Here is a 19233-nt window from a genome sequence, read left to right on the forward strand (position 1 = left end):
GGGAAAAGACAGAGTTCTTCTGCCGTGTCCAGTTCTCGGGGGGGGGGTGTGAGGCAGAAATGGAATGTAATAGTTACACTATGGTGATAGCTATCAGGTTAAGTACAAGTCCACCAACCACCGTGAAACACTTAGGAACATGGGGAACACCAGAAAGCAGAGAAGACTCCAGGCAAGGCTTTGCTGAGGTAGTGACATTTGAACTGAATTGTAAAGGATGGGTAGGATTTGGACCAGAAAACTATGAGCAAAGGGCTAAGGAGCTGGCTAAGGCCTGCAGATGAAAGGGAGCAATGTGTTCAGAGACTGGGGAGAAGGTCCATGTGGCTGAATCATAGGCTTGGGTGAGGTGCGGGTGGGACATACATTTGAGGATATGAGGTTCTGATTGTGGAGGGTCTTGCTAAGGAGTTTAGATTTTATTTTATCCTATGGGCATGGAAATCCATCAAAGAATATTAAACAGAGGAGAGACATTATCTGGGTGGTCCTGGACAAATTCCTTAATCCATCTGTATTGCAGTTTCTTTATCTGAGAAATAGAAAGTAATAAGAAGGAATTCCCTGGCGCTCCAGTGGTTAGGACTCCGTGCTTCCACTGCAGGGGCCAGGGGTTTGATCCCTGGTCGAGGAACTAAGATCCCACATGCCATGCTGCGTGTCCAAAAGGAAAACAACCCCCAAAAAAAAGTAATAATAATAGTTTACAGGGTTCTTGTGATAATTAAATAAGTCAGTGAATATAAAGTGTTTAGAGCAGTGCTTGACACCTACCAAGCCTCTCTTTTGGCTGTTATGATTTTTTGCAGTTTAGTCTGATCACACTGAGATGATCTGATAAAGTGTAAAAAGCATGGGCTTTGCAGCCAGAAGCACATTTATTCCTACCCTTTTCATTTACCTGCTATGTTATCCTGATTGAATATTTTTAGCCTTAGTGTCCTAAACGCCTGCCTCACGGCTACTATGCCTGATACATAGTTGGTGTTTGGCAAAAGTTATCCCAATAGTGGATAGTGAAATCAATTTAATGGATTGCAAATCGGCGTTTAAAGAATTGAGAAGAGAAAAAAACAGAATGACAACTACCAGTGTGTTGTATAAAGGCTTAACATTGTTTCTCAAAACATTTGTCTATAAATAAGCATGTGGGGGTTTTTTTGTTTTTTGTTTTTTTTAAGATTTATTTATTTATTATTTATTTAATTTTGGCTGTGTCGGGTCTTAGTTGCAGCATGCGGGATCTTCACTGAGGCATGCGGGATCTTTCATTGCGGTGCCGGGGCTTCTCTCTAGTTGTAGTGTGCGGGTTTTCTCTTCTCTAGTTGTGGCACGCAGGCTCCAGGGCACGTGGGCTCTGTAGTTTGTGGCACGCAGGCTCTCTAGTTGAGGCGCCTGAGCTTAGTAGTTGTGGCACACAGGTTTAGTTGCCCCGCGACATGTGGGATCTTAGTTCCCTGATCAGGGATCGAACCTGAGTCCCCTGCGTTGGGAGGCAGATTCTTTACCACTGGACCACCAGGGAAGTCCCAAGCATGTGTTTTTGTATATATTTCTGTACTGGGGACTCTATAATATTTATTTCTTATTCCGTATCATGGTCAAAGATATTTCTTAAATGCTTCAGAAGAATAACAACAGAATGATTGGCAGAAAGGGAAGCATCAGCCTCCATAGCTATCCAGGTTTACAGCAGTTAGCAGTCTCCTCTCTGAGGCTGTGTGGTGTGACCCACTGAAAGAGGTGATAATAATGTGTTTTTTCCTCAGATCATGGAAGACACCCAGGTTATTAACTGGGAAGTTGAACAAGAGGAGGAGGTTGAAGAGAGACCCAGTGAATCTTTGGGGTGTAGCTTGGAGCCCCTTGGGCGACTGCGTATCTTCAGTAGTTCCTATGGACCAGAAAAAGGTCAGGGGTTATTGTGTGCTGAAGTACTGGTATTTCTTTTTCTTTTTTTCTTTTTTAGGCCTCTTATTTCTGTGGCGAGGTAATTGGAGGGTTGCAAGCTTAGATATGCATCTGGGAGATCTGAAAAAAGGTTTTACTGGGAATGGAGAAGAGGGGGCTGATTGATCTGATTGCTCCAGGCAAGTGCCCTGGACTCAATGGGGGTGCTTTTACTTTGGTAGGAGAAGATGAAGGGATTCAGATAAAAATCCAGTGAGGTCTGGAAATGGGTGGTGGTGATGTTTTGCACAACAATGTGAATGTACTTAACGTCACTGAACTGTACACTGAAAAGTTGGCTGAATGGTAAATTTTATGTATATTTTACAATAGAAAATAATCCAGTGTGGATGGATGGGGTATTGATTATGAATAATGCATTGCATATATTCTTTATTAGCTAGTTATCCTGGGGCCTTTTATTTTTCTAATGCATGGGGGGACCTTGAGTGAGTAGTGAGGTACTTAACAGGAACATTTTCCTAATAGAAGGTCAGGACTCTGGCCTTGGAACCCATATACCTCTCTAATTCTTAGATTTCCCATTATACCTTGGGAAGAATGTGGTAGGCCGAATGCCTGATTGCTCTGTGGCCCTGCCCTATTCATCTATCTCCAAACAACATGCGGTGATTGAAATCTTGGCCTGGGACAAGGCGCCTGTCCTCCGGGATTGTGGAAGCCTCAATGGTACTCAAATCCTGAGGCCTCCTAAGGTCCTGGGCCCTGGGGTGAGTCATCGTTTGAGGGACCGGGAGTTGATTCTCTTTGCTGACTTGCCCTGCCAGTACCATCGCTTGGATGTCCCCCTGCCCTTTGTCTCCCGGGGCCCTCTAACTATAGAGGAGACACCCGGGGTACAGGGAGGAACTCAACCCCACAGGCTTCTGTTGGCTGAGGACTCAGAGGAAGAAGTAGGTAAGTTTGTGTATTGGGAGGGCGGGTGAGGAGATGGGGATTGTGAGTGTAAAACTGTCAACTTATTCCTTTCTACAACTGACAGATTCTCTTTCTGAAAAGTGTGTGGTGAAAGGACCAAGGACCTCCTTTTTGGCAACAGTAGTTCCAGAGAGGTGAGTGCCAAAGGGCCAGACACCTGAGTCCTCAAAAGAAGGAGGAATCAGGGGCTGGAGGATCCATCTCTACGAGAACTTATTACCATGAAAGTCTGGGCTGGGGAACTACACATACTCATTCAATCAACTGAATTTTTATTGAGCACCTCTGATGTGCCAAGTAGAAAACTAACTGCTGGAGATAGAAAAGAAAATACTACCTCATGTCTGCCCTCAAGGAGCTCCTAGTTGAGTGAGGTATCCCTTCTGGGGAAATAGATTCTATAGACTCTCTCTTCTCTTCCCTTCACAGCGATGAAGAGGGATCTTCCTCTCCCCTGGATATCCCTGGGCCACCTTTTGCCTTCAACTTGAACAGTGACACAGATGAGGAAGAAAGTCAGCAACCAGGAGCAGGGGAGGGCTCCTCAGCTGCCAGAAGAGTCACCGCTGCAGAGACAGAACAGCCTAAACCTGTCACAACTGGAATCCAGCTTGAAAAGGATCAGTGTTCAGTGAAGGAGAAGAACAATGACACGAAAGTTGAGAGGAGCGCGAGGAGTAGGGTGGTTCCAGTTGGAGTGATTCTGGAGAGGAGCCAGCCTACTGGAGAGGACAGTGACACAGATGTGGATGATGAGAGCGGGCCTCTGAGAAGGCTCACTGGGGTCCATCTGGAAAGGGCCCAGCCTTGTGGCTTCATAGACAGTGATACTGATGTGGAAGAAGAGGGGATCCCTGCGACCCCAGCTGTAGTTCCTGTGAGGAAGAGGCACAGCTTCCATGAAGTTGGTACAGAGAGTCCTCGGGCACCTGGCGTGGCACATCAGCAGGAGAGCCTGGCTGGTAGTGATACAGATATAGAGGAGGGGGAGGCCCCCCTGACTGTCCCTCTGGACAAAAGCCGAGCCTCCGTCGTGATCGATAGCAATACAGATGACAAGGAAGAAGTCTCAGCAGCGCTCACGCTGGCACATCTACGAGAGAGCCGGGCTGTTGCGTGGAACAGAGATCCAGATGCAGAAGACGATAGGGCCCAACGGGTGGCCCTTCTGGAGCAAAGCCAAGCCTCTGCTGGGAGAGACAGTGACACAGACGTGAAGGAAAAGGGGCTCCCAGTGGAGAAGACAGGAACTGTTCCCAGGGGTCACACGGGCAAGGCATATTCAGAAAAGAGTCATCCTCCCCTCAGGGACAGTGATACAGAGGTAACGGAAGAGAAGAGCTCACCAGGGTTCCACCTGGAGAGAAGCCAAGCCTCTGCCACAGTGCATATCAACACACAAGTAGTGGAGGAAGTCCCACCAGGGCCAGCTGTTATACTTCTGGAGAAGCATCAAGTACCTGTAGCATGGACACATCAAACAGATGTGGAAGCTGAAGGAGGCCCAGCAAAGCTGCCTGTGGTGTATCTAGAAGAAGCCCGGCCTCCTCTAGCTAGGGACTGTGACCCAGATGCGGAGGAGAACACATCCTTAGCAGCCTCAGCAGTGGCAGATGTAAGAAAGAGCCAGCTTCAGGCAGAAGAAGATACTGGGACAGAGTGGGCTGTAGCTGTTCTTGAACAGGGCAGGGCTTTTATGGCTGGGGCCCAGGGTGGGTCACCTGCGGCCCAAGTGGAGCAGGACCTTCTCCCTGTCTCAAGGAATAACATAGCAGATCTGGTGGTGGACACAGTCACTCCAGGGGAACCCACCCAGCCACAGAGACGGGGGGCCCAGACCCCCACAGAAAGGGAGAGAGAACCACATGTGGATAGGACCATGGACTCTGGAGACAACCACGATGGTTAGTGCTGGCCTTTCTTCCTCCCTTAACCCCTGCAATAAAGAATGCTTCTAGGGTATCTTAGTTCATTTGAGCTGCTATAACAAAATACCATAGACTGGGTAGCTTATAAACAACAGAAGTTTATTTTTCACAGTTCTAAAGCCTGGGAAGTCCAAGATACCAGCAGATTCAGTGTCTGGTGAGGCCCCGCTTCCTTCTTCATAGGCAGCCATCTTCTCACTATGTCCTCACGTGGCAGAAGGGCCCAAGGAAGCTCTCTGGAGTCTCTTTTATAAGGGCACTGATCCCATTCACACGGGCTCCACCCTCATGACCTAATCACCTCCCAGAAGCCCCACCTCCTAATACCCTCACATTGGAAATTAGGTTTCAATGTAAGAATTTTGGGGGAGACAGAGATTCAGTCTATTGCATGGCGTTGGGGCTGAGGAGGGAATAGTAGAGTAAAAGGAAGGAGTTAAGGGTCAGCTGTGATTTTTTAATTATCCTATATTCCTCCCCCACCAGATTCTGAAGATATGGACCTGCAAGCTACCCAGTGCTTTGTGGAGAGAGAGAATCAGAGCCTGGAAGGTGAGGACATCTGTGTCATGTGGATACTGGTACAAACAGGAGCTTGGAGATCAGACTGGTAGTCCTTGAAGTGTGTGAAAGCTGGGACGGTCAGGGTGGGAAACTAAGAATGGGACCCTGGAGTTCTGTGGAGCAGTGCTCAGGCCATGCTTTTTTGTGCAACAGTCCCCAGCATGGAGGATGAACCCACCCAGGCCTTCCTGTTTACTCTGCCCCAAGAGCCTGGCCCTTCCCGTTGCAGCTTCCAGGCCACAGGTATAAGAAACTCTCCCCTCCTCTGTGTCCCTAACTTGGCATCCTTATTCCCCCTCTACACGTTTCTTTTATATTCCTTGACGTTTTGCTGATGTTCCTCCATCTCATCAGAAAAAAAATGCCATATTAAGTCAGACCCATAGAGCAACTAGTCTAGCATAAGTTTTTAAGAGGCTACTGAGAGAGCTTTTATATGAAGGTTTGGGCTTACTTTTTGAGACAAATGTTAAATGTTATGACTATCTTCCTTACTCCCAGCTTTCCTTTAATAACCCATTTAAATTTATTATGCATGAATTTGTCTTCATCTTTTCTCAAGCTATTACCTTTTCAACCTACATTCCTCCCTCTTCTCTCTCTCTCTCTCACTCTGCTTTCAGGTTCCTTGGATGAGCCATGGGAGGTCTTGGCTACACAGCCATTCTGTCCGAGAGAGTCTGAAGCCTCTGAGCCTCAGCCCATTGCCACCCACATTGAAGCCCATGCATCTTGCCCCTCTCCACCTACGGCAGCACCACAAGAGCAACATCCAGAGAGTCCAGTTCATGCAGAGCCACTGGGGATTCAAGGCAGAGGGATGCAGACTGTGGAGGAAGACATGGGTACACCCAGAGAGACAGCAGAGAGGGTGACCCCTGAGAGAGAGCCATTGGAGAGGGAAACTGAGAAACTGCCCTCAGAAGGAGAGAGGGAAGATGTGATGGGAGAGGAAGAATCAACCAGGGGGATACAGGACAGAGAACAAAAACAGGTGTTAGCTAGAGATACTCAGAAACAAGAGTCTGACAAAAAAGTAAAAAGTGCAAGTACTGAAAGGGATATGGAGAGTTTGAAGGTAGAAATTGAGACACCCGAGGAAATACAAGAGAAAGAGAGAGAAAAGCAGGCTCTTACAAGAGAAATATTTGACAGAGAAGCAGAGAAACCAGTAGCAGAGAGAGAGTGTGAGGCAGGTGGGTTACAAGGGAAGGTACCCAAAGTGATGCTGGACAGAGGCCCACAGACAGGGGAGACAGAGGCGGGGGGCCAGGACCAGAAAGGCCAGGCCTCAGGTTCGACACCAGAGCCTGGAGTGGGGGCGGGAGACCTTCAGGGACTTGCTTCAGACCCCATAGCTTCTGGGAGCCAGTCAGGTGGAGGAAGGGGTGCCCCAGTGGGCCCCAGGAGGCAGCAGAGAGGTAAGTGAAGGTAGAGGGGAGCCTGAGGTGGTACACAGACCTCATGATAATCAACCGCTAAGTGACTGACTGCTTAGACCTCAGCTACTTGTCTTTCCCTTCTGTCTAGGCTACTTGAATTGCAAGATGCCACCTGCTGAGAAGGCTTCCAGGGTGAGAGCTGCTTTCTGTACCCACCTCCCCACTCCACAGGTCATCTCTGTATCTCCTCCACTGCCCCTTCCCCTGACCTTGCTTTCATTTACTCCTTTCCCCATACGTTTAACTTTTCTTCCATTTTCACTGCTCCTTAGTTGGCTTCTTGGTTGGCTCCTTAGTTGGCTTCTATCCGTTTACTTTGACACCTGTTGTTTTCCATATCTGTTCCCCAAGTTCTGTCTCCCCATCCCTGACTCAGAAAGCTCCTTTTTTCAAGTCCATTTCCTCTTTCTCCTAACCGTCCTCTTTATTAGAATCATCCATATATTGAGAATACTATACTGGCATTTTGGGGAGAGGTCTTTGGGAACGAGGGAATTCCCAGTCTAATGGAACAGACAGAAAGAGAGATGCCACGAGTACATTCTATAAACAAGGATCAAGAACAGTATCCAAGTCCTGTCTCTCTTCTCTGTCTCTTCCTCCCTCACTGGCTTCCATTTCTCCCCAGGGTAATCAGGAATCCCCAGATGCTTGTCGGCCTCCTGCACTGCAGGAGGCTTCAGCGCCTCTCCAAAACCCCCTCATCTCTCAGAGCCAGAAACATCCTGCCCCTCAGTCCCTCCTTTCGCCCTCTCTACCTCCTTTAGAACAGCCCATTCCCAGGACCAGACAAAATGAGAGTCAGGAAGCTCTGGAGACTCCCTTTTCCTCAGAGCTGGACTCTCTTCACCCAAAACCCAAAGTCAAGCCCCAAGGGTCCTCTCCAGTTTCTTCTGTACCCCTTGAGCCCCACCCTACCGCTTCCACAGACCAGCTTGTCACCCCCAAGCCCACATCTCGGGCCACTGGGGGCAGGACACTTAGGTCCTCTGTCAAAACCCCTGAACGAAATGTCTCCACAGTCCCTGAGCTCCAGCCTTCTGCCCACACAGACCAGGCTGTCACCCCCAAACCCACAACTCGGGCCACTCGGGGCAGGACACAGAGGGCTTCTGTCAAGACTCCCGAACCAGTTATCTCCACAGCCCCTGGGCCCCAGCCTTCCACTCCCACAGACCAGGCTGTCACCCCCAAACCCACATCTCGGGCCACTAGGGGGAGGACACAGAGGGCTTCTGTCAAGACTCCCGAACCAGTTTTCACCACAGCCCCTGAGACCCACCCTTCCACTCCCACAGACCAGCCTGTCACCCCCAAACCCACATCTCAGGCCACTAGGGGCAGGACACAGAGGGCTTCAGTCAAAGCTCCCGAACCAGTTATCGCCACAGCCCCTGAGCCCCAGCCTTCCACTCCCACAGACCAGCCTGTCACCCCCAAATCCACATCTCGGGCCACTCGGGGCAGGACACAGAGGGCTTCTGTCAAGACTCCCGAACCAGTTATCTCCACAGCCCCTGAGCCCCAGCCTTCCACTCCCACAGACCAGCCTGTCACCCCCAAACCCACATCTCCGGCCACTCGGGACAGGACACAGAGGGCTTCTGTCAAGACTCCCGAACCAGTTATCTCCACAGCCCCTGAGCCCCAGCCTTCCACTCCCACAGACCAACCTGTCACCCCCAAACCCACATCTCGGGCCACTCGGGGCAGGACACAGAGGGCTTCTGTCAAGGCTCCCGAACCAGTTATCTCCACAGCCCCTGAGCCCCAGCCTTCCACTCCCACAGACCAGCCTGTCACCCCCAAACCCACATCTCAGGCCACTCGGGGCAGGACACAGAGGGCTTCTGTCAAGGCTCCCGAACCAGTTATCTCCACAGCCCCTGAGCCCCAGCCTTCCACTCCCACAGACCAGCCTGTCACCCAAAAACCCACATCTCGGGCCACTCGGGGCAGGACACAGAGGGATTCTGTCAAGGCTCCCAAACCAGTTATCGCCACAGCCCCTGAGCCCCAGCCTTCCACTCCCACAGACCAGCCTGTCACCCCCAAACCCACATCTCAGGCCACTCGGGGCAGGACACAGAGGGCTTCTGTCAAGACTCCCGAACCAGTTATCGCCACAGCCCCTGCGCCCCAGCCTTCCACCCCCACAGACCAACCTGTCACCCCCAAACCCACATCTCAGGCCACTCGGGGCAGGACACTTAGGTCCTCTGTCAAAACCCCTGAACGAAATGTCCCCACAGCCCCTGAGCTCCAGCCTTCTGCCCACACAGACCAGCCTGTCACACCCAAACCCACATCTCAGGCCACTCGGGGCAGGACACTTAGGTCCTCTGTCAAAACCCCTGAACGAAATGTCCCCACAGCCCCTGAGCTCCAGCCTTCTGCCCACACAGACCAGCCTGTCACCCCCAAACCCACATCTCGGGCCCCTCAGGGCAGGACACTTAGGTCATCTGCTAAGGCCCCTGAACCAGTTGTCCCCATAACTCCTGAGCCCCAGCCTTCCACCTCTAAAGACCAGTCTCTCACCCCTGAGCCCACATCTCAGGCCACTCGGGGCAGGACACAAAGGTCCTCTGTCAAGACATCCCAGTCAACTGAACCCACAGCTCCTGACCTTGAACCTTCGTCCCCCACAGAGCAGCCTGTCACCCCCAAAGTCATAGCTCAGGGTGGTCAGAGCAGGACACTAAGGTCTTCTACAGTAAATGCTGTGCCAGTTCCTACCACCCCTGAGTCCCACTCTCCAGTCCCCACAGGAGAGCCTATTCCCCCTGAGCCCATCCCTGAAGCCAATTGCAGCAGGAGGCCAAGGGCCACTAGGAAACATGGGTCTCTCACAGCTCACGTTCATGAACCCTACTCTGCACCCTCCGAACCTAACTCCTCAAGGGACCAGAGACGAGGGGCAGTGAGGGCAGCCGAGTCCCTCAGCACCATTCCTGAGCCTGCCTTTGCCCAGCTTCCCGAGGCACCCACTCGTGCTCCCCAGATCCCAAAGGGGGAGGCAGCAGATAGATCTGGCTTCACCCCAGAGCCCCAGCCTGAGGCCTCTCAAAATCGCAAGAGGCCTTTAGCTACTGCAGACTCACCTCCACTTCAAAAACGGCTCCAAAGAGGAGAAGTTCCCCAGAAGACGGCATTCCTTAAGGAAGAAGAAGAAAATCCTGCAGCGAAGCAGAGGAAGGAAGAGGTGAGGAGGGGGCTGGAGTCACCTAGTTTAGAAAGAGCTTGGGGGCTTGGAAACTCCCACCAAGTTCTCTCTCAACCCCAGGATGTAGTGATTCCAGGACCAGGCAAGAGAAAGAGAGAGCAGACAGAGGAGGAGCCCCGGGAAATACCAAGCCGCAGCCTGCGACGGACCAAACCTCTCCAAGAGTCCACGGCCCCCAAAGTAGGAGAGAAGGGCTCTGGGGCTTTGTGGGAGATGGAGATGTGGTAGGACGGGAGGAGACCCAGGGGATTTGGGAGATGGGTGCCGATGGCGCTGGTTGCCGTGACCAGCTCTGGCTAACCCCTTTCACAGGTGCTCTTCACAGGCGTGGTGGATGCTCATGGAGAGCGGGCAGTGCTGGCCCTGGGGGGCAGTCTGGCCAGCTCAGTGGCTGAGGCTTCCCACCTGGTGACAGATCGGATCCGCCGGACAGTCAAGTTCCTGTGTGCCCTGGGGCGGGGCATCCCCATCCTCTCCCTGGACTGGCTGCACCAGGTGAGAGGCCAGGAGATGATGACAGACCCGTAGAGATAGTGGCGGGAGAAGGCTGCTCACATGGGTCTGTAGAAAGCGGTGGGAGGAACGTGGGTACAGGAAGACGAGGTTAGTGAAGCAGAAGGCTTAATTCTGAAAACATTTCCTGAGCTCCCTGTAAACACTAGAAAGAAGAGCTGGGTGAAGGGCTGGGCTGAGCTTTGATACTGACTGTTACCGTCCTTAGTCCCACAAGGCAGGTTGCTTCTTGCCCCCGGCTGAATATGTGGTGACTGATCCTGAGCAGGAGAAGAACTTTGGCTTCAGCCTTCGGGAGGCCCTGAGCCGGGCTCGGGAGCGAAGGCTGCTGGAGGTGAGAGGCCATCTTCTGCCCCACACTTCAGCTGTTGCCCAGCGGTCCACGGCCTCTCAGTGCATCATCTACTGTCTCCACCATTCTCTTCCTCCTAGGGCTATGAGATTCACGTGACCCCAGGGGTCCAGCCACCACCACCTCAGATGGGGGAGATCATCAGCTGCTGTGGAGGCACCGTCCTACCCAGCATGCCCCGGTCCTATAAGGTAGGGGTGGTGTGTTCAGGATCTGGTGAGGTGGTAGTTAGAGAGGTGGCTGGAATGGGAACAGGTTAGATGGGAACACGGAGTAGTGAGAGGCTGGGGGAAGACCTCTGGTATAGAGAGGGATAGAGAAGGAAGAGGTCTGCTGATACCAAATGGACTTATTTTTATTTTTGTATATACAATTTTTTTGAAATATACACAAAGGGAGAGGGAATATGTAGCGAACCTCCATATACCAATCACTCAGATTCAACAGGTTAATTTAGGTTTTGCTGCATTTGCTCTATTTTTTTTCCCTTTTTCTTTCATTTTCTTTGCTGAAATTTTTAAGGGAAACTGCAAAGGTCATTATTATTTTTTCTTACATATTTAAAATATACATCTCTAAGAAATATGTACATTTCTTACATAATCACATGCCGTTATTGGTCAATAACAAAATTAACAATTGTTTCCTGGTCACTTCGTCTTACTCCATTAATCAACTTTCTCAAGTCATCTGAAAATGTCTTTTTACAGTTCAAATCAGGACTCAAACAAGGTCCATGTATCCCCACAATTGCGCTGTATCTCTTAATTTTCTTTTACTCTAGAGCATACCCCCCAACCCACCTAGCCTTTTTCCTGCCATTGACTTCCTGCAGAAACTAGGTCACTTGTCCTTTAGAATGTTCCACAGTCTGGATTTTTCTGTTTGCTCCCTTGTTGTGTCATTAATCTTGTTTTTCTATCTTTTATATTTCCTGTAAATCGTAGTTAACTTTAAAAGGTTGAACAAATTCAGGTTCAACTTTTGTGGCAAGAGCTCTTCATAGACAGTGTGTGTCATATGGCTTCCCGTCAGGAGGTTGTTTTTGTGCTGCTAAGACTGATTAGTGGGTCCCGAACCTACTTCTAGGATTCTTTTTCACCCCTGACTTTCTGTTTTCTCTTTCTTCCAGCCTCAGAGAGTTGTGATCACATGTTCCCAGGACTTCCCTCGATGTGCCATTCCATTTCGGGTTGGGCTGCCCATCCTCTCACCTGAGTTCCTGCTCACAGGAGTACTAAAGCAGGAAGCCAAGCCAGAGGCCTTTGTCCTCTCCACTTTGGAAGTGTCATCCACCTGAAAACCCCACCCCAGTATGCTTTTCCTTCCAGACCAATATATAAAGTGTTAGAAATATTTGGAAGAAAGAACTTAGGGCTTTAGAAAGGATTGGGGTGTACTGATCTCATTTGTCTTGGAACATGGGTGGGGCTGAAAAGCTTGCTGGTAAACAAAGACAGGGAGATTGGGAGCCACAGTTTTCTTAAATGGCCACTTAAAGTCGGCCAATCCCGTGCTCAGATATCTTAAGTCGCTGCTCACATTTAGCCGGACTGATGTGCTTATTGCTCTATGGCGCGCAGTGTCCTGCTTCCTGTTTGGAAACCATTTGTTTCTCCTCTTCTTTTCTTACTGGGATTCTTACTCACCCTGCAAAAGATAGTGGAAACAATTTTAGTGTCCAGAACTTGAAAGAATGCTTGGAGTGAGTAAATTTGAGGGTGGAGTTATGGAATGCTACTAAAATATTTTCCCCTCTCCTTGCCCCATCTCGTTAGAAGCATCCTTTAGCTTTGACGTTGAGCAAATCTCTGCCCTTTTTTTTTTCCTGGCCTGCTTTTCCAGTATTTATAAAGTTAGCTTAGGCTTAACCTCTGTGATAAATAAATATTCACTATGTGCCTTATGGTGTAGTACAGTTTTATTTTGTAAATTTTAGAAGTTGGTTGATTATAAGGATGTAGAGAAATTGGAACCCATCTACATTGCTCATGGGAATGTAAAATGATTCATCCACGTGATAAGCAGTTTGACAGTTTCTCAAAAAGTTAATTATAGAATTACCATATGACGCAGCAATTCTACTCATAGGTATATAGCCAAAAGAATCAAAACAGATGTTCAGACAAATACTTGTATACAAATGTTCATATCAACACTTTCACAAGGGCCGAAAGATGAAAACACCACAAATGTTCATCAGCAGATGAATGGATAAACAAGTTGTGGCATATCCATACAATGGAATATTATTCAGCCATAAAAGGGGATGAGGTACTAATTGTGCTACGGTGTTTTGAGGATGAATCTCAAAAGCATTATGCTAAGTAAAAGAAGCCAGACACAAAAGGTCACGTTGTATGACTCCACCTGTAGGAAATACACAGAATAGGTAAATCCACAGAGACAGTAGATGGTGGTTGCCAGGGCTGGCAGGGAGAGAAAATGGGGAATGACCGCTTAATGGGTACAGGGTTTTATTTTGGGGTGAAGAGAAAATGCTTTGGAACTAGACAGAGGTGGTGGTTGCACACATTATGAATGTACTAAATGACACTGGACTGTTCTCTTTAAAGTGGTTAATTTCATGTTATGTGAATTTCACTTCAATTTAAAAAATACTGATTAGTTTTGGGCACTTTTCTGCAGGTAAGTTATACTTAAGTTTGGAAAACTTTGGTGTAGTAGAAACAGCATGAGCTTTGCCAAACACTGTGCTGCTGGCTTTTAGACATACCTCATCTCACAATATATATTAAGCATAGCCATAGTGGGTGTGGCACACAGTAGGACCCAGATAAATATTAGTCCCCTTGCACTGCTCAAAGCCTTGTACTTTGTGAAGCTGCCTGTGTCCCTGAGGTCCACTGGATTCCTTACAGCACCTGCTGTCTCTGTAGCCCCACTTAGCACTCGTGCACACCCACTTCATGACTGGTACAATTTAAGTGCCCCGATTTAAATTTCTAGAGAAGAGAGATCTTTTCTTACACTTCCAATGAACCCTACAGCTCATAGCACATTGTGTAATAAATGTCTCTGTCAGTCAGGATCCTAAGAGGAAACTATGGCACAGTCAAATTAGGATAATTTGGAGAGAGTTTAATGAAGTGAAAATTATAAGTAGGCAGAGTGTAGGGAAATCACAAAGAATATTGCCAGTACCCACAGCTCTGTTGTGGCCACCTGTAAACACAAAAGGTTGAGAGGAGGGAACAGTTACATAGAAAGGCTTCCCTCAAATGCTGTGATTTTCTTTGATGTAGTCCATTCAGGACAACTTCCTGAGGCAGAAAGCAGGATGGAGAGTGAATCAGGAGGGAAAACATAATGATGTCTGGTACAGTATAAAATAGCACTGATTTGGAGGAGAATGGGAATACTAAGCCTCCGGGAGGGAGAAGGAATGTAGAGCCTGTGGGAAATTTTCTTGATCTCTTTAGGCCTATGTTTCTTCTATCTATTAGCTGAGGGAATTAGCTTCCTGATCTCTAGGTTCCTCACTATGGTCATAGCTACTGTGACCAGGTCCTTAGCTCCATGATCTTTAATGGAGAAAAACCTTACTTTACTTTGATTTTTAGATGTGAATGTTAGTCTTGTAGGTATTACAAACAGGTCTGTAGGGAAAATTTTGGACAAAAGATCTTAGTGCTTTCTGACTAGTAAGTGGAGTCTAATGGGGTTGTATAGGTAGTTAATTATCACAAGCTTGGATAAAATTAACATACTACAAAGTTTACAACTGTAATAAAGTTTTCTATCACAAATATTTTAACATGTTGTTACTCTCATGTTTACAAAGTAACAGCCTTTGGCATTAATAGAACAAATCTTTCAGTGTTACAGACAAGTTCTCTCCCCTTAGCAAGTGGAGAGGCAACAAATCAGCTTTATAATAAATTACAGACTAAGCGTTTGTGGTAAAATAGTCACTCTTTTTCATCTAACAAGCTGTAATGGATGATTCAGAGCTTTGGGTTCTCAGCCTGGGTCAACAGTCTTCCGTTCTCTCACCGTTCATTATAAGTGTTAGCTGAGGCTTTGTAACCTCTTGACTCTGGCTGTTTTCTAGTCAAAGCTGTTAAAGGAAGGTGGGATCATAATGCCGTTTCTGCAAGAACCCTGCAAGAGAGGAACTGTCTTCATTTTAGATGCGAAAACTAGCCCAGCTGCGATTCAAACCACGTGCATGACTGAACAACCGCTGCCCTTCTCACCTCTCACTTGGGATTCTAACATTCCCTTCTGTGACGCGGAGATCGCAGACCGGGGAAAGGCACTTAGGGATCAGCCCTGAAGCTCTGTGCGAGAGAGCCGCGCGCGCCGGCCGGAAGCCTGGGCGTCGGCGCGCGGGAGCCCCGCCCTCCTGGGCAGGGTCCCAGGCGGGAGGCGGGGTCGGGGCGGAGCCTGCGGCCGCGGGAATCCCAAACCCGCCCCTTTCCCCACCCCTCCATTTCTCGCCATGGCCCCTGCACTGCTCCTCGTCCCTGCTGCCCTCGCCTCTTTCATCCTGGCCTTTGGCACTGGAGTGGAGTTCGTGCGCTTTACCTCCCTTCGGCCACTTCTTGGAGGAATCTCGGAGTCTGGTGGTCCTGGTGAGCGGGAGGGACCGAGGATGAGCTCTGGGGTAGGAAGGTGGAGCCGGAGCAGAGGGAGCGGGGGCGGGGCTTGGAGACAAATGACAGGGGAAGTCCAGGAGAGGTAACTAGAACCGTGAAAGCCGCCGAGACGCTGCAGGGGACACCAGAGGGCTAAATTAGCAACTCAGGGATTAGCGGTTTGGAGAGGCGGGAGAGTGAGGACTGAGGGGGAGAGAGGGCGATAAGCAGAGTATTCTAAGGAAAGGTTTAGTAAAGAGGACTATGGAGAGTGTTATAAAGAGGGAGCATTTAGAGAACCGAAACAAGAAGGGCACTCCAGCCATGCCTTTCGTGACTGACCAGCATGAATCCTCTTCCGCAGCTCTGAAGGAGGCCTGGGGAAGAGGGAAGAAACAGGGAATAGAAAAGTGAGGTGGGCAAAGCCTAGAGAGGAAGCATTAAGGCTCTTGAAAGCATTAAGGGACATGGCCTGGGGTCCCAAGAGGAGATAAGAGTAGGGAGTTTTTCCCACAGTCTTCTTGATCTTTTGTCCCTTTCTCCAACTCCCGCTAGATGCCCGCCAGGGATGGCTGGCTGCCCTGCAGGACCAAAGCATTCTTGTCCCCCTGGCTTGGGATCTGGGGCTCCTGCTACTATTTGTGGGGCAACACAGCCTCATGGCAACTGAGACAGTGAAGTCATGGATGTCCCGGTACTTTGGGGTCCTTCAGAGGTCTCTGTACGTGGCATGCACTGCCCTGGCCTTGCAGGTATGAAGCCCTGGCAACTGAGTCCTCAAGGGAAACAATCTGTGGGAAGGATTCCGTCGACCGGAGAGGCAAGGACCTTAGGCTTCTGATAAAACATGGGTTTAGGAGGAGAACTAAGGGTGTTCAGGACTGTAATCTCAGCTCCCATTCCTCCACAGCACATATCCTACTTTTTATCAAGAATGGTGTACTGCTTGTCATTCCCCGAGCATGATATGTGCATTCTCACCGTTGCAACTTTGTTCACGTTGTCCTGCTTGAGATTCCCTTGTTAACTCCTCTTCAGTCTTATCCTGTCTTCAAAAGCACTTCCCTAGGTCACAAGAGAAAGCTTCCCAGTTAGTACTCATCTGTTTCTCAGTGGGTGCTTGGCCTAGGCTACTTTGTGTACCTATCTGGTGACTCTCATCCATTCTTTAAGTCCTCAGAGTACAGACAAGTCATTCTTACATACTTGGGACCCCACCCAGTACCCTCCACATGTTGAACATTCTCATGGTAGAGGCGGGGAGAGCAGCTGGCCAGCCTGGGATGGGGGCAGCCTCTGGGTCTAGGTCTTTCAAGGGTGGGCTGCTGGGATACCCAGTCCCTCATCCTCCTTCAGCTGGTGATGCGGTACTGGGAGCCCGTGCCCAGGGGCCCCGTGTTGTGGGAGGCTCGGGCCGAGCCATGGGCCACTTGGGTGCCCCTCCTCTGCTTTGTGCTCCACGTCATTTCCTGGCTCCTCATCTTCAGCATCCTTCTCGTCTTTGACTACGCAGAGCTCATGGGCCTCAAACAGGTGAGGCTCCCAGATCCCTACCCCAAACCTCTGATCCTTTCTAGAATACCTCTTTCCCCTCCAAGGATGTCCCTCCTCCTCCCCTACTCTTCCACCTGCCTCTTGCTTTTGACTCCCTCACCTCCCTTTCTTGTAAGATAGTCTCCCCTTAGCCCTCGCTCAAAGGCCAGAAACCATGGGCTTCCTGGGCCTGGGGAAGTTTCATGGACCAGAGATGAGGGTCAGGGACCCCAGTCTCAGAAGGGTGGTTCCTGGGCCTGCGTTATAGAAAGGAGGGTGCCTGGAAGGGGAGGAAAGAGGCAGCTAAGTTGCGACAAGGGCTTGACTCCATTTCTAAGCCATTCTCCCTCTCTTAGGTGTACTACCATGTGCTGGGGCTGGGCGAGCCTCTGGCCCTGAAGTCTCCCCGGGCTCTGAGACTCTTCTCCCACCTGCGCCACCCAGTGTGTGTGGAGCTGCTGACTGTGCTATGGGTGGTGCCCACCCTGGGCACTGACCGCCTCCTCCTTGCTCTCCTCCTTACCCTCTACCTGGGCCTGGCTCACGGACTTGACCAGCAAGATCTCCGCTACCTCCGGGCCCAGCTGCAAAGAAAACTCCACTTGCTCTCCCGGCCCCAGGACGGGGAGGCCGAGTGAGGGGCTAACCCTCGTTCTAAGCCCTGTACTTCCTTTTCCCCTCCAATTCCAAATCCCCTTAACATCCAGACCTTGGCTGCTTCAGACCAGAGGCCCAAATCCATGGACTGAAGGAGCTGTCCCTTCCCTTGTTTGAGCCTCCACTCCTTGGGTCCAGCTCCATATCTTAAATTCTGAGTTTCAGCCATTGGACTCCAAGGGCCGCTTCTCACCAGCCAGGAAGAGGGAGTGGGGAACTTATCTGTCTCCTCAGAGTTTAGGGCTTGACCCTCCATTAACAACCTCCTCACAAGGAGAAGGGTCTGGCCTGACCACTCCCCTGGTCCTATTTCTGGCCTCTGCGCCTCAAGGATCCTCTTCTCCACGTCTAGCTCCCCTCCTAGGAGCTGGACCAAGATCCGCAAGTTTGACGATAGTGGCTGCCCCATCAGGCTCCACACCTTGCAGCTGCGGCCCAGCCCCACTGGCCTTTCCAGCTCCCTAGGCCCTGCCCCTGGGCTCCAGACTCATGAACCTAGTTGAGCAGATTCTCCTGCTCTTAATTCGGGTGACTAAGGGCTCCCTGCTCTCCCGAGTAACTCGCGCTACAGGAAAATAAAATTCAGCCTGGTTTTTCTACGTGTAGCATGCAGTCTGTCAGTGTCTCTCAAGCTGCAGGGCTGCCTCTGGGAAGGACAGGCGAGCCAGACTCGAGTCTGGGCATCGGCCGCGCCCTCTGATGACCGCTGGGTGGCGGCCACTCCCCGCGGACCGCCCCACCCCCCTTCCCGGAGCACCCGGTCTCCCTTCCTCCAAATCCCCCAATTTCCTCGCTGCAGACCTGGGGACCCTCGGCAGATAGGTTGAAGCGGAAGAGTGGGGCAGCGGCTCGGGTAAGGGAGCTAGCTTCCAAAACCGTTGGCTTCCGAGCGCCGCTCCTGCTGCCGCCCCCTCCCTACGGGTCCCCCGCAGCCCGGCGGCCGCCCCGGCCCCCACGGTAACAAAGGCTGGCCCGGGAAGGCAAATGCGTAGGGAGGAGCGGCAGGAGATGGGAAGGGCGGGCCCGGCTCGGAGCAGCTGCCGCTTCCTCCCCAAGTCCCTCGAGGGGCCTGAGTCACGGGCCACCGCCCTGGGTTGGCGAGCTGGGGGCGGAGGTCTGGACACCTGGGTTATCCGGGAGCCGGGTGAGAAACCCTGGGGACAGACGTCGGAGGGCCAGGGCTGGCGGCGGGAAGAGAGGAGACCCGGAGCCGAGTCCCACGCGGGGTCGGAGGGAGCGAGGCTCCGCCCCCTCGCCCGGCTCCGCCCCGCGCCCCCTTCCCTCTCCCCATTGTCCTCAGACAAAGCGGCCGTCTCCCCCCGCCCGGTCCCCTGGTCTCTGTCTCCGTCCCTCCTCCTTGGCTCCCTCTTTCCGTCCTCCTCTCCCTCCCTCCTCCCCTCCCTCCTGTCTCCGGATCTCCCTCGATCCCTCTCTCCTCCTCTTCCTCTCTCCTCCTCTCTCCGGACGTCAGGCTCCTTCGCACCCCCTCCCCTGGGAGCCCCGCGGCGTGTGAGTTGACTGAGGGGCT

At 50.9% G+C, this 19233-nt stretch overlaps 2 protein-coding genes across 5 annotated transcripts; both read left to right on the forward strand.

Moving 5' to 3' along the window:
• The first annotated feature begins 1772 nt into the window (after nt 1-1772).
• Nucleotides 1773-12214, forward strand: MDC1 (mediator of DNA damage checkpoint 1). The gene is made up of 15 exons (XM_065886468.1): nt 1773-1911; nt 2488-2868; nt 2954-3023; nt 3319-4793; nt 5304-5369; nt 5535-5624; nt 6005-6802; nt 6912-7003; nt 7452-7690; nt 7799-10028; nt 10110-10229; nt 10362-10544; nt 10771-10896; nt 10995-11105; nt 12047-12214. Exons 1-15 carry the CDS (start codon nt 1773-1775, stop codon nt 12212-12214), a joined length of 6288 nt encoding a protein of 2095 aa, XP_065742540.1.
• Nucleotides 12215-15360: 3146 nt separating this feature from the next.
• NRM (nurim) lies at nt 15361-18305 on the forward strand. 4 transcript variants are annotated; one of them, XM_065885455.1, is made up of 4 exons: nt 15361-15512; nt 16071-16267; nt 16872-17048; nt 17405-18305. In XM_065885455.1, exons 1-4 carry the CDS (start codon nt 15380-15382, stop codon nt 17684-17686), a joined length of 789 nt encoding a protein of 262 aa, XP_065741527.1. In that variant the 5' UTR covers nt 15361-15379; the 3' UTR covers nt 17687-18305. The 4 variants fall into 4 exon arrangements, with proteins under 4 accessions (XP_065741527.1, XP_065741528.1, XP_065741526.1 ...); XM_065885454.1 differs by having other exon boundaries at nt 15380-15512; nt 16854-17048; nt 17405-17686; XM_065885456.1 differs by lacking the exon at nt 16872-17048 and having other exon boundaries at nt 15371-15512.
• Nucleotides 18306-19233: the final 928 nt, after the last annotated feature.

Source organism: Phocoena phocoena, chromosome 10 (assembly GCF_963924675.1).
Source record: "Phocoena phocoena chromosome 10, mPhoPho1.1, whole genome shotgun sequence".
In the NCBI taxonomy this organism is placed as follows: domain Eukaryota; kingdom Metazoa; phylum Chordata; class Mammalia; order Artiodactyla; family Phocoenidae; genus Phocoena; species Phocoena phocoena.